We start from the raw sequence: 14,871 nt of genomic DNA on the forward strand, positions 1-14,871 counted from the left end.
GGACACAATTCTGTTTAAGAATAAGATTTATATTCATCCTTTACTAAAACAGGAGGGTTTTATCAGGACCTTTTAAAAATAAAAATTGAAAGTGCTTGGAGTCAGGGCCAGAACAAGGCCTGTGGAAATCAAAGACAGAAAATATTTTGGTTGCCCCTCCACCCCCATTTGAGACAAGAACCACACTAAAATATGTACTAAAAAAATTCTTCAAAATCCTGGCTTTTTACATGAGTTACTTCAAATTTTTTTTTCTTCAAAATTTGAATCGTTTTAAAAGATTTTGTTGCTTGCCCCCGCTTTGCAGGCGCCTGTCCTACATGCTTCCTAATGCAGCGCTGTTGGGGGTAACTTTACCCCGCGCCCGAGGAGCATGCACGGCCCGGGCAACACACGCCCAGTATTTGTGCACCTGCAGGATCACGTGCAGGAAAACAGCTTCGGAAACATAGAGCGCAAGGCCTCCGCGACCCGGCCGAGACCGGCTGGAGCCACCCGGCCAACCCACCGCACCCTCCCCGTGAGGCCCCGCCCCGCCCCGCCCCAGCCCCTGCTCCTGGCCCTGAGGCCCCGCCCCTGCCAGAGGCCCGGGGGGGCGGGGCCGTGAGCCGCAGCCAGTGAGCGCTAGCGGGCCAGTTGCCTGGGCGACCGGGGCGCGACCCCGCCCCCCGCGCCGAGGCGCCGGAGCGCGGCAGAGTGCGGCTGGAGTGCGAACCCGGGTCCCCGCGCGCCGCGAACGCGCGATGGCCATGTGTAGCCTCCGGCGGAGGCCGGGCCGCACACTCGGACTCCTGCTGCTGGTCATCTTGAGCTTCCTGGTGCTCCGCAGGTGAGAGAGAGCCCCGCCCGGCACCGGCCGGACTGCGCGCACGCCGGCCCTCCACACCTCGGGTTTTCGCCTCCCGCGCCCCGCGAATCCTGAGTGCCCACGGGAAGAGCTCCAGCCTCTTCTTCCTTGGAGCTCCCTACGCCCGTGTGACCCCGCGCCTCCAAGCACTTTGCTTCTGCCTGGAGACCCAGGCCTCTGGGTGACACCAGGCGCTGCCCTCAGAGACTCCGGACGGCGGCGCCGAGCTCCCTCTCCTGCGCGCCTGAGGTGCCCGGCTCTGCTGCTCGAGGACACTCCCTGCCTCTGGGCGGGTGGGCAGGACCGGCCTCCACCCTCCGAAACGCCCCATCGCTGCCCTGGCCCCAGCTCTCCGCGGGGAGCCCCTTTCTGCTCGGCTCCTAGGCCCCCACATTGCCTCCCAAGCCTGCTGGGGGGCTCCTTATTCCGGAGGCCAGCGCTCCAGGCTTCCGGCGACGGTGGCGTAGCGCGCCACGCGCGGTCCTAAGAACACTTGCCCCACAGGCCTCCAAGAGCCTCAGTCACGATTCCTTGCACGGTGCTAAAACTGACACGTTGTCTCTCTCCACTTTCCCACCATTCACCGGTTACCAGCTCCCTCCTCCTCCTCCCCCAGTTACGAAATGTTGGTTAGGGCAAGTGGTTGGGTTCAGTGGTAGAACCCATAGTCTGCGTAAAAGTTTTCTGGGTGTCCTAGCCTAGAATTTTTCTAAACTGTAGCTGTTTATAGGATCCCGCAGCTCTGCTCCATCTTTCAGGCCAATGCCTGGCACTTTCCATATTCAAAACCAGGGGATGGTTGGTGCTGGCAGCTGTTGAGGAGCGGAAGGCTGAGCCATTGGAGCAGGTGGCGGGCACACCACCGCCCAGCTTTGTCGTTTTCTTCTTCTCTGTGCCTCTTCTTGGTTTCTCCAAATTTCCCCTGAGAGATAGGCAAGTTTTTGATGGAGATAAAGATCTGAACATTTTTTTCCTGCCATAAGAACACACTGGAAATGCTTTACATTTATTCCTTTTTAAAAATAGGCTTATACTTGCATCTCTTTTTTTGTATGACAGTGAGGATGTCATAATATTGTTTGGGAGAAGGAAATGGTTCTCTTGTCACTTTGGGGCCCAGAAAATCTAAGAGGCATTTCATTTCCCCAGTTGTTCCCAAGACTTTCCCATCCTGTCTATGATCTCTAACGCATTTAAGATTGGTCCCTGCTCTTGTAAGGATGTTCAGCTTTCCTCCCTGTGCAAGGCTGATGCAAACCCCAGAAGAATTACTCAAAGCCTCTTGCACACAGCAGGTGTCAAGGAGCCTGAGCTCCAGAGGGAAGGGCTGGGTGTGTGCAGGCAGCGTGCTCTCATCTGTTGTTGATCAGGGATATAGCAGTCTGTGGGGGACCTAGACAGCTCACTATGAGGGGCAGCACACCGAGGATCTTGAGGTGGACCAGGTGGCACACCTGAATAGTCCCCAGGAAAAGGTGTGGGAAGGAGGCTGGGTGTTTGCTGTTGTCTGGCAGGACAGAGATGAGGTGTCAGCGGCTGACCTCGCTGTGAAGAAGCCTGAGTTCTCTCAGGTGAGTTAACTGTGCCCCCACCCAGGGGCAGTGGCTACAGTAGGAGTGACATGAAAATGGCAGCAGAGAATCAGAGCTGGACTCATGCCCATAGAAATAGTTTGACAGGCTTAGGAAAGTCGTTGTTTTTCCTGTTACTCCTTCTTTGTCAGCAGGTAGGACAGAGGCCATCTCTTAGGATCCCGTGGAATTCTAAGGGTTGCTTTTTTATTTTATCACCCTCAGGGTTGCTTTCTGCTCAATTTCTTCTGTCCAACTGGGGCTAGACACCAATGATTATGTGTTGCCCTAGTGTCTCAGGAGGCCAGAGGAGAACTTAGCCTTTGTCTCTGCCTCTTCCTGCCTTGCTCCAACTATGACTGGGTCATTAACTGAGTGGGAGGTGGGGGCCTCTCCCAGCTGTTGTTGGGGAATGTTGATGTGGCCAGTGGAATATAGGTCACATGGAAACTGGCTACTCAGCTCACAGCATTGTGGAGCCGTGCTGTCAGGATCAGTCCTTTCCTGTACCCCAGAAGGCAGGTATTTGGACTGTAGTGGGTATGGGGTAGGGGGTAGGGGGTGTTTGGCTGCAGCTTTCCTTTTTCCCATAATTGTTTCCTCAGGCAGGTTTTTGGGCAATCATCGCTGTTGGATTACATCATATCTAAAAAGTACGAGGACCAGGTTGACTTTTGCGGTGGATTTCAACCTTAGGTGTTTTTTTTTTTGCTTGAACAATGGTCTTTCTTAAAAATTACCTTTATGGAAGTATAATTGTCATGCAACAAACTGCACATACTTAACGTGTACAGTTTGATAAGCTTTGACATATGTAGCCACCTGTGTTACTACCATCACAAGACAGTGAAAATGTCCATCAGACTCAGAAATTTCCCGTGTCATCCCTCCTTCCAAGCCTCCCTGCTCCCCAGCCCCAAGCAGCCACTTACCTGTTGCTTCCTGCCACCATATACTGGTTTGCATTTTATAGAGGTTTATGGAAATGAAGTGCTAGAGTGTGTGCTCTTTTCTGTTTGGCTTCTTTCATTCAGCATGTTATTTTGAGATATGATGTGTGTATCAATGTGAAGTGTGCCTTTGAGCCAGTTGCCTTTCATTCTTTTTCCTCCTCTCACTGTGTGTGAGCACAAGAATGCCTGCTTGATGCTATCGAAAGGCATGGTTCTCACTCATGAGGTTTTTTTTCCTTAATGTAAATGCATCACTGAGCTCATCACTGAGCTCTATGTCTCTCATACCTGAAGTTTTAGCTGGCAAAAGTTGGGAGAGAGGACAGCCAGCATGATGCTCCTAAAAGATAGATTCATCTCTTTTCTCAGCTCTGTCTCACTCACTGTGTGTGCCCTGCCATTATCTGGATTCCAGACCTCAAACTCTTCTTGTAAGAAAGAGAAGAAAGAGAAGCTATCAAACTCCTTCTCCTGAGTAAAGGTGGATAATAGCAATGCAGGTCACGTTCTTTGATCCAAATCATGGCCAGTCCTGTCTTCCAAGGTGTGTGGACAAATCTCTGTGCTTCTGGGAGGTAATTGCTTTTATGAGCTTTGTGTATTCTAGGAGGCCTGCTTGAGACCTGCATCATATTCCCTGGAATGTTCAGACTCTTTGAAGGGTATCCCTTTCATCTTCTATGGGGAAGTTTTCAGCATCTGGGAAGTGTCTCTTATAGCAGATAATCACCTGTCTGATACAGGTGGTTAGGCAAGGCCACCTGGGCAGTGGCTCATAGTCAGGAAGAGGTGGGATGTCTGAGCCACCTGGTGCTAAGAAGATAGAGTTGACACTCAGATTCTTATAGGATTATTCTAGCCAACAAGCAAAGGAGACCGGAATTGTCTTGGAGCATTAACAGTATTGGTGTGGTTGTGAGTTAAGAAATCCGGATACCCAGAGTTGAGGAAAAAGAGCCTTGGCATAGCTGTGGCAGCAGAAATATCAGAAATTTGGCCAAAGGGTTTTTGGCACCTTAAGTCAAGGAAATGGCAAGTGAAATAAAAGCACTTAGTCTTTGATGAAATGACACAGAGTTCCATTAGGTCATGTCTCATGTTATTCTGTAGAAGAATTCAGGAGATGTTGGAGTTTGGGGAAAAAGAGATTTTAGAACTTTGGGTACCTGGAAAGGACCCAGTGCTGCCTCCTTCCCTTCCTCCCTGCCTTCATCTGGCAGAGGCAAGGTTCTTTTGTTGTGGGGATATTTGCTGCTTCCTCTCTGCTCAGTTTTAACTTTTGCTTAAATCTATTGCTCTGGTTATTCAAGACCATATTGAAAAAGAGTTCTCATTGTGCAGGACTATTCCTGGTATAGAAGGCCAAGAGGGGCTTTTTGGCTCATGGTAATGAAATAGGTATTTCTTGACAGGTGTCTGCCTATTAGAGACTCTTGGTTGATACTCACTGCTTCTGTGCTCTGACACTCAGCAACACAGTTAATTAGGTTATTCCTTTCAAGAACAAATTGTGTTTTTCTTTAAAAATTTATTTTGTTGGGAGGGGACGGAGGGGATAGGTATATTCACACCTAATGTATGTGGTGCACACCGTCTGGGAGATGGACACACTTGAAGCTCAGACTCAGGGGGGTAAGGGCAATATATGTAACCTAAACATTTGTACCCCTATAATATGCTGAAATAAAAAGAGAATAAATAAATGAAAATTTTATTTTGTGAGTAGGTAATATATGAGCATGATGAAATATTCAGAGTATAAAGGGAAATACAGTGAAAAAAACTCCTACTTCTGGCTCTAGATACCCCCATCCCAAGAGATGATTACTGATAATGGTTTCTTTGAGGCATTCTATACATATACAGGAAGATAGCTATTCATTTTACTCATTTGTCCATTGGACACATAATTTATTCAAATAGTCCTCTATTGATGGGCATTAATAGTTTGCAATCTTTTAGCTACTGTAAACGAAGTTGCAATGAATAGCTATTGGGTATATTTCTATAGATAGAATTGCTGATCATTAGAGATATTCATTTTAAATCTTTGACTCCTTGACAGAAGTTTCTAAAATAGCACATTCTATTTCTGTTGGATCAGTGTAAAGGAGATTCTTAGCTCAACTCTATAGGGGCAGTATAGGTTCTTTGTGCCTTGTAAGAACTAGCTTATCTCTTGTGTACCTTTGTAGATAAGTCCCATGGGGTCTATTTAAAAAAATATTTAACATAGTTATGTTGTTACCTATTTCATGAGATTATTTCATTTAGACTCTACAAGCATATCCAAGATCAGAGGCTTGTTACCTAGAGCCCTTTTGAGCTATCTAACAAAGTTTTCACTTCTATCTAGGTTGAGAGATAATACTTTCTCTACTTATGATGCTATCAGTGAAAAAATTTCCCAAAGTAGTATAAAAGTACAGCATCCTATAACATCAGGACATTTTTTGTTGTTGTTATTGTTGTAATGTGGTTGATTACTAATGAGGGGTTTTGTTGTTTCACTATTGGCTCTCAAGGTTTTGGTCTAGTAAACTCTGCTTCAGGTACTCACTTCCTGCAATATTTAGAAAATGTGTCCCTGGGTCAAAGCCTGGGTGCTAGGCCAGGGTTCCCGGATTATCTGGGAGCATTTTTGGAGGGAAGAACAGAGGTGCTACAACTGCAGGAGGGCTGTAGACTGCTTGCTGGGGGCCTCACATCTCTGAAAAATGTGTGAGCTTGTTTTGAGAGTGGAAGCCCCAAGCTATTTGGGCATATTTAATGCCTCTCACAGCAAAACAGGAGCCCACAGCATTGGGCCCAGACTGAGGAGCAGATCCAGGAAGCTGGGCCAAACACCCCTGTGTTTGGCTAAGTTCCATTTCCCTGGGACTGAAGTTCTTGGGGCCCAAGACTTAGTCTAAGAGGCAATATTTTGGAGCGGCATGTTACGGGTACCAGGCTGGGCCAAAGAGTTTTTTTCCTTAGGCCCTCAAAGTCCCTTGTTGAGGGCAGAAATAACAGGGCCACAGCTTGGTGGGACTGAAATATCTCTGAATGGACAGTTTAGGGGAGCAGGATATCCAAGGAAGTTGGAATCTTGAGAAGGTAAATAGAATTTTGCATTTTAGACCCAAGTGAAGAAATTTCTATGTGTGATGGTGTCTTGTGGGCAGTTTAACATGTCTGTCATCTAAATAATGGTCTCTGGCATGGCCACTTGGATGAATGTAGAGGTGAGGGTTTTCTTTGTCAGCATCTTAATATGATGCCCTGGACCTGGATTCAGCTGAAGCTCTGCTTAGGGAGGCTTTATTAGGGTCACAGTGTACCTGGAGATTTAATTTGTGAGCTGTCATCTAAGACAAGGAAGTACATGTTATATATAGTGCCACAATAACCAAACCTCGGGGCCAGCAAGGACTTATGTTCTGGGAACCAAACAGCTGTCATTGCAGCTCTTACCTCAGGTCCCCTGTTGGCCCATACCCCTGGCCAACCTCAGAGTGCCTGAGTGTTGCCTGGTCTCTGCTAGGGGTCATTGTACTCCAGATGTTCACAGTGCCCAGCCCTGCTGTGCCTGGTTGCATGGATCCTGGCCCATCTGTGTCTGGCCACAATCTGCATGGTAGAACAGATTACTGAAGGAGGGGACTATGACCCAAGGAGGCCTCCCAGCCCCACTGATTACTGATCGGTGTTTGCAAGATCTACAGGTGAGGCAAGCGTGCCTGCTGGAGTGGCACGGAGCATCAGGACTGTCCCGATTAGCACACCTCACTCGAGGAGATCATTCAAGGAAGTGACTGGGTGTGGCTCTCCTCCTACCCATCTGCCCTGCAGGACCCTCTCTGAAACTTGGCAATAAATCCGTGGGCTCATTCTAAGTCGAAGAGGCGGTGACCTTGCACCTTGCATCTGCCTTTTTCCATCCACACACATCCACTAGCCCTTTATATCACACCTGTGGGCATCCTGCCGACTGGAGCCTGCCCTGTACTCTCTGTCCTCATGCTCCACCTCAGTGATTAAGAATAAAGTACCATAGGAGGCTTCATCCTCTGCCTTTCTTCCTCACCAATACAGCCGGGTGAGAATTCCTTACCACAGGTGCAGTGGAATTCAAGACCTATGTCCTCTATTTAATGTTTCCATCACAACCCACTTTTTTGTGTCTGAAGCTTGCACAGCCTCCAGCATGAACAGTGTGTGCTGTTTCCACTTGTCAAAAGGAAATTGGTGCAGATGGGTGTAGAGGGCTTGTTATATTGTGTGAAGCCCACTGGAAGTCCTGACACACATGCTTCTTGCAGGAACGTCACCTCAGAGCGTGACCGTGGCTGCCCTCCTCACCTGGTGGAGGAGCAGACCAAGCCTGAGCACTGAGTTCAGGTCAGTGGCCTGGGCCTGCTGTCCAGTATATTCTAGGCATAAGAAGTCACCCTAAAATGAAGCCAAGATGCAAAGACAACAGAAATTCCAGAAGATGTTAATATAAGCTCCAGCTGGAAAGAAGGCTGGTTCCCTGGTTTCATCAAAGAAAGATTCACCAGGAATAAACTGCTCACTAGGGAAAGTGACAGAAACACTGGATTTCCTTAGGATTGTGTTATCTCCTCGGTATCAAGCCTAATTTAGGAGTAAAATCTCTCTGAGCTTTAAACCAACCAAATATAACCACATAGTTGATACTTCTTTTATTTTATTATTACTGAGTTGCTCAGGAAATTATGGGGGTATTCTTAATATTATGATCATTAGCATTAATGATCATTATTAGTGTTAATAACCATTTGCATGGTGCTTTGTTGTTTATGAAGCTCTCACTTGTATCATCTCATTTTCTCACAGTGAATTCCTTGGAGAAACCCAACATTTATCCTCATTTTCTTGGTGAATTTATCCCTTTTATTAATGGATTGACAACTTCTCTAGTAACCTACCAGAAAATTTCCAGGAAGGAAACAGTTGAATTCTCCAAAATTTGAATTTGATAACGGCTAGATTTTTTTTCATTTGCAATGTTTACTCCATGCCTTTTGATAAACACTGAGAATAAATATGTTTTCAAAGATCCAGAAAATGGTAGGATATAAAGACAATAGCAAAGAGAAGCTCTACCCAGGGTGAGACTGTATGTACATGTATCAAAGGAGAAAATATAGATGGGTGTTTCTCAAGGTTTAACCTTGGGCTCTGGTTAAAATGCAGATTTTGATTCCGTAGGTCTCAAGTAAGGCCCAAGTTTGTACATTTCTAATAAGCTGCAAATGAAGATGCTCTGCTGTTTGCAACCATACCTGGAGAAGCCGGCCTACAAGGGGGTTTCTGGTGATTAGTCACCAACAAGGGGACAAATTAAGGGTACTTGTTACCAGCAGAGACTATATTGGAATGAGGGTCCCAGAGAGGCCCTCCACCCCCACCTGCACCTCTGCACTTAGCAGAGTGGGGAGGGGAGGCTCTCATACCCATAAACAGAAATAGGGAACAGTGATGTGTGTTTTGGTGATTAGAGATTGTGCTGATGAAGTTCTGGCCAGAAAACAAGGATTGCTGCCCACTGGAGTAATCACTAAATTGTATTAACACTGTTTTTAAAAACAATGTGAGTGTGTGTGTGTGTGTGTGTGTGTGTGTTTTCACCACCAAAATGCCAAAATGCCCCTATTTTTAAGAAAAGAATTTGCCCATCTGGTTCTTGCTGACACTAGCCTGGAGTGAGCTCAGCAGGTACCTCGGAGGAACCTCAGGAGCAGTGGGGAGGGGCACCTGGTGAGAGCTTGAAGCAGGGAGGGCTGGGCAGGAGGCAGAGCGTTCTTTGGAGCAGGTGTGGTCAAGACCAAGGGAGGCACAAAGTCCTGTGTCTGAGGTGTGGGCAACTTCAGACAAAGCGAGGACAGCCAGGAGCTTGTAGCCAAATGGAAAGAGCCTAGTGAGAAGGCAGGAAGTGTCAAAGAAGACCCAGACATGGCCCATAGGGGGCCCCGAGCCCTCATCTTAGCAGTCCAGGGCTTCACCTGCGAGAGTGGGGTGAATGTCTCAGCTTTGCGGGCGCACAGTCTCTGTCACAACCACTTGCTGTGCCCCGAGCAGCCGCCCATGTCAATGCATGGCTGCAGCGGCATGCCAGTAAAACTGGGAACTGAACTGTGAAGTTCATATAATTTTTGTGTCCCCAAATATTATTCTTTTGGGTTTTTTTCCCAACCACTTAAAAATATGAAAACCATTTTCAGCTTGCAGGGTGCACAAAGACAGAAGGCTGACTGGATTTGGCCTGCAGCTGGAGTTGGCCACCGCAGTGGAGACTCTGGGTTGGTCTGATAGGATTCCAGTGTACAGATTCTTTCACTGTAAATTTTTAGAAATTGTAATAAGATGGGTTGGCACAAAGTTTAGCACATAAAATATATATTAAAATGGAGAAAATGGAAGGGTTGGGATTATTCTATATTTGAGATGTAAAACCCACTGAGGCTATTCTCTCTGATATGCAAAAGCATGCTAAAATAAATTTATTTTGAATAATGATAAGAGTCTTGCACCATACGTATCTTGTTTCTACCTGGCCCTCACAGCAGCCTTTCTGAGCAGTTGGGATAGGCATTGGCCCTCCTGCCCTCAGAGCTGGTATCACTAACCCAAGGTGACAGTGCTACCAAGAGCAGGCCAGGACTCACATCCAAATCTTCCTCTTCTAGATATTGTTTTTGTTTTACTCCCCTGTATAGGTTGTCCTTTGGAAGAACAGTGTCTTAAAATGTCATTTGCAAGTCATGCATGGAACATGGACGCTTTTACTTTAGAGAAAGAACAACGTGCTGATTAGGAGCCACAGGTGGCCATTCTGTCTGCAAAGCAGCAAAACTGTGGTACTGTAGACTCAGTGTGAGCTTCGAAGCCTGGGGGCTGTGAGGAGGAGGAAGGAGTAGGTTAAAAATAAAAATAATTTTCTTTGCCTGTGAGTGGCCCTAGACAAAAGTCCCAAGTGGTCCCAAGATATCTGAGCTGCCGGCCTGTTGGATTCCTGCTCCCCCATCTCGGGCCGTCTGGGCTCTCAAACGTGCCCCAGTCCCTCCTGTAAAGCTCGGAGCAGGGGCTCTTCATGTGGGGGAGCCCTGCCGGCAGTCTACTCTCTAGTGTCAGGAACTGCAGTGAGAACTGGGTGAGGCAGAAGCCACCAGCTAACATCTGCTTTTGCTCCAGACTCACACTCTCTTGTTTTCTGTCTCTAACTCCTAAACTTCCTGGCTGGAAATTGCTACCACCCTCCTTCTCTTGCCAGCCTCCTCTCACGGCCTTTAGGAGACGAGGCGGACAAGAGGGAGGGCCTCTCTGGGCACCGAGTCGCTGGGATCAATGTGAGGGGCTCCCCTCGGCTGGCCCATGAGATGCCAAGAGGCGCTCTGCCACGGGCTGGAACTTTCCAGCAGCCTTCTCGGAGGGGACTGTGTCATGCCAGGTTATCTCTTGGCAGATACTTGATCTTCAGAAAATAATTAAGACCTGGAAATCTGGTTGATGAATAGATGATGATGCTGTTTAACACAGATGCCTCTTTCCAGGTATCTGCACCTCGAGTCGGGCAGCTGTGACCGTGAGGGGGCTCGGAGGTACTGTCCGCAGTTGTTGCTGCTTTCGTGTTTAGTGCAGTGGCCCTGAAGAGCTGGCCATGGTAGCTTGCGTGCAGCGCCTGCTCTCGAGTCACCACTAGACTGCAGCCTTTCCTGCGCAGTGCAGCCTGCCTCGCCCTCTCTCCTCTTAGCACACCAGTCTTCATGTTGAGTGTTGTGTTTGTCTTGTCCCTGGCTGCGGCGTCGGCTTGTCCTTCTCCTGCAGCAGGGCTCAGCCGAGTGAATGGTGCTGGAGAAAGACCCCTTCCAAGGTTTGGCCGAGTCGGAGGGTGGGCAGTTTTCCTGGCTACCCTGGAAACAGGCCCTCCTTAGAAAGAATTGCTGAGGGCCTGTGCAGGAAGCCGATCTCCTTCTGGGCCCCAGCCCCTGCTGCCGGGAGTTCCGAGGCTCCAGGAGTGCCTTGTCTCTTTCCAGGTGGGACTGGAGTACTCTGGTCCCTCTGTGGCTCCGACAGCGGCAGTTCGGGCTGCAGGCAAAAGGCCAGAACTTTATGCTGGAGGACTCCACCTTCTCGATCTTCGGGGGCTCCATCCACTATTTCCGGGTGCCCAAGGAATACTGGAGGGACCGCCTGCTGAAGATGAAAGCCTGTGGCCTGAACACCCTCACCACGTGCGTGCCCTGCCCCACCCCCGGCCACCAAGCCCAGTTAGCGAGTAGGGCGCCCGATGTCTGCGTGTGGAAAGATTTAAGAGGAGGAGCCAGCCCCAGCCCTCTGCTTAGTGCTCACCCCCACAGAACTCCCCAATGATGGGCATGCAGGGGTGTGGACATGAGGTGTAGGGGAACCAAAGAAGCCACGTACGAAGGAATATAGTGAAGGAGGTGAGTGTAGGTGTAGGAGGTGATTCAATGATAGTGAACAATTTTTTTTTTAACAAGCAATCTCCGCACCCCAGTTTATACAGCAAATGAGTGTGGTCTTCTTCAGAAGAGCTGCCCGAGCCGCTCTCTGCCGGCAGGTCTCGGCACTCTTCTTGTGGAATAACCCTGAGAAAGCTGTGGTTCTCGTCCCAGCAGCTAGCGTGATGACTGGCACGTGGCAGGCACTCAATGAAATGTTCAGTGTGTGAATCATTTACAAAATGTGCTCAGGTGTGAATAATCACGGTATTTTCATGGATTTTCTTTTTTTCCAAATTGCCAACAGATACTTGGTTCTCAGTCTGTAAATTAGAATGGGTGATCATGCTGGAATGGTTCCATTCTCAAGCTAAAATATGTGATTACAAATCACAGAAATGGATTTTCTTGGGTGGTCTATGAACTGATTTTGAAGACATTTCCTAAAAGAGTGATAGGAATGTTCTGAGCCATGACTTTTCAGAAAGGACTCCTGAAGGTCGCAGGAACACTGCAGGGGGCCTTAGGAAGCAGGGCAGTCTGGGTTTGCTGAGACATAGAACTCCAGAGTGTGAACTGGAAGCCGGACAGCCTCTCCCGCCTCCCCTGGGCTATTCCTTGCAGTTGGAGGGGCTGTGGCAGGAGCCAGCAGTGGGGTGGGGTCTGGGAGAAGAGTGGCTGTTGTCCCTCCAGCCTCTGGAGTTGGGCCTCTTCAAGAGCCTACTTCATCTCCTTATCTTCTCTTTAGAGTTAGAACCCCCATCTTGTAGCAGGTTTTGGAATTCTGGCTGCTTCAGTGAAGGACAGGACTGATAACTAAGGTTTCCTCTTCCAATAAAGTCACTTCTTCTTCTCTAATGGGGAGTGGGGATGGCAGGCTGACCTGGGGTCACAGAGCTGACCCCAAACCTGTTGACCTTCTCCCCTTCTGCAAAAAGACATTAGTCCCGCCGGGCTGGCCTGGATTCTGTTCAGTCAGTTCCAGTCCTAAAGTCATAAGAACACATCTGCAGCCGTCATACTGGGTTTAAGGATAAAGAAGCTAATCTGGGAGGTTAAAGTGGAAAGAATGACAAGCTCCTGCCTGTAATTATCTCTTTTGTTACAGCTACGTTCCGTGGAACCTGCACGAGCCAGAGAGAGGCAGATTTGACTTCTCTGGGAACCTGGACCTGGAGTACGTGGTGTTGCCGCCTCTGTGACCTGGCTGGGCGGGCGCAGAGAGGTGGCTGCTCGGGTGGAGTAGGGACTGTAGAGAACCAGAGAGGGGCCTGCGCATGGAGCCTTGTTCTCAGGACCCTGCGAGAGGCCCTGTACGCAGGACCCAGCACTCCCCAGGCGAGACCTGTCACCCCACGGGGCTGGGCTGCAGCCTTGGCCCCACTCTCCATGGCAGCCCAGAGGGGCCTGAGGACCCCTGGGTGCCGCTCGACTCTGCAGGGGGTGCAGCACCTGTGCTGGGACGGGGCTGCCTCTCTAGGGGAGTGGGGCCGTTGGGGTCAGGTTCACTGTTAACCCCGATGGGCTGTGCGGATGGCGTGAGGCTGGGAGCAGCTGTGGCCTCAGGCCTGGTGTGGGACTCCCTGCCGTGCTGGCCTGGCGGAGCCTGGCCTTCGCCCGGTCAGTCTGCCTGGGTGAGAGAGGGGTGAGGACAGGAGCTGGGCTCCACCCGCGGCCTCTGCCCTGGACGGACACGGCAGGCGCGGACTCGCTTCCCTCCCCAGGGCCTTTGTCCTGACGGCTGCGGAGATTGGGCTGTGGGTGATCCTGCGTCCAGGCCCCTACATCTGCAGCGAGGTCGACCTCGGGGGCTTGCCCAGGTACGTGGGCTGAGGGGCTCCAGTGTGGCTTGAGGGTCCTGTGTGCTGGTGCCAAATGCTTACAGACATAGGTCTAGTTTTGCTTTTAAATTAGTTTTCATTCTGTACTGAATTTCCTTTTCAGAATAAGTGGTACCCAAGGGGGTCATTTTGGATGCTGTTGCAGTTACTGCCCTAGTAAAGTCATGCGGATTTCTTTGTGTGGCAGACAGCAGGAGAAGGGTTAGCCCCCCAGAGGGATTTCATTCTTCCAGGCTCTGCTGTGGAGCTGGGACCCCTGGCGGGTCATGTCTGCTGTGGACCTGTCTTCAGAAGGGGCAAACCAGCCCTGCTCTGTGTATTTTTGGGGGATGTTATTAAACATGTTTTGAAGAGTCCAAGTGTTTTGATAGAGTATGAGAGAAACGAATTGCGCTTATTGTTTCATCTGCACATCCCAGGCGCTAGCTAACACTCTTGCTGGGTGTAGCCTTGGCTGATGTGGGTACAGTATTCTGCGGCTGGACAGGAAATCTGGTCAGGAGTGAGTTGGGACCACATTCATTCCTCACCCTCATCATCACTGCCAGGAAGATTTCCTTGTGAATGGGCATAATCTTTCCCTTCTCACTGTTAGACCGGGCTCCCACCCAGCGCTGCCCCAAGGGGGAGATGCTGATGCTGTTCCCTCTGCGCTCCTGTTTTCCTCCTTGTTTCCAGCGCGACCTGCCCTCGGGGCCACAGCGTCTGCTCCAGGTCCTCCATCCCCAGGGCTGGTTCCTCGCTGGCAGTCATGCCCTGGACAAGGCTGCGAACACAGCCAGAACGCCATGCCCTCCCTTCCCCTTGGATTAGCGATCTTTGTGCCACTGTCAGCGATTTCCTCCGGCTCAGCTGGAGCCGGGACAGGAGGACAACAGGGTTTAATGGTCTTAGCTCAGAAGCAGAGGGGAGCGCTGGCACTCAGACCCCGCACCCCCCGCTGTGGCACCTGCCCGTTCATGAGAGGGGCCTGTGGGGCACACCCTGGGAGAAACCTGCCCCCTTTGATGCGAAACAGAAAGTGCAGGCGTCGGTCTGGAGGAAACTGCTTGCTCCTCATCTTTTGTTTTACCAACATTAACTGGATAATTCCCTGGCTCTGTTCAGGACTCCCAGATCAGAGCCAGGGTGTCCCAGAGCCTTCCATTAGAAAATGTGAGTGTTTTCTCAGAACTTCACATGAGAAGAGGT

At 49.7% G+C, this 14,871-nt stretch overlaps 1 protein-coding gene across 3 annotated transcripts in view; it reads left to right on the forward strand.

The window, feature by feature from the left end:
• Nucleotides 1-655: 655 nt before the first annotated feature.
• The window catches only part of LOC105857312 (beta-galactosidase-1-like protein 2), a 43,946-nt gene continuing 29,730 nt past the window's right edge, over nt 656-14,871 (forward strand). For 2 of the 3 annotated variants that reach the window (XM_076002668.1, XM_076002669.1), the window contains exons 1-5: nt 656-829; nt 10,928-10,975; nt 11,411-11,608; nt 12,948-13,016; nt 13,564-13,659. In XM_076002668.1, coding sequence (XP_075858783.1) covers nt 744-829; nt 10,928-10,975; nt 11,411-11,608; nt 12,948-13,016; nt 13,564-13,659 — 497 coding nt within the window. In that variant the 5' untranslated portion in view covers nt 656-743. The remainder of the gene's footprint in view (nt 830-10,927; nt 10,976-11,410; nt 11,609-12,947; nt 13,017-13,563; nt 13,660-14,871) is intronic. The other variant, XM_012739616.3, reaches the window with a different exon arrangement.

This window comes from Microcebus murinus, chromosome 4 (genome assembly GCF_040939455.1).
Source record: "Microcebus murinus isolate Inina chromosome 4, M.murinus_Inina_mat1.0, whole genome shotgun sequence".
NCBI lineage: Eukaryota > Metazoa > Chordata > Mammalia > Primates > Cheirogaleidae > Microcebus > Microcebus murinus.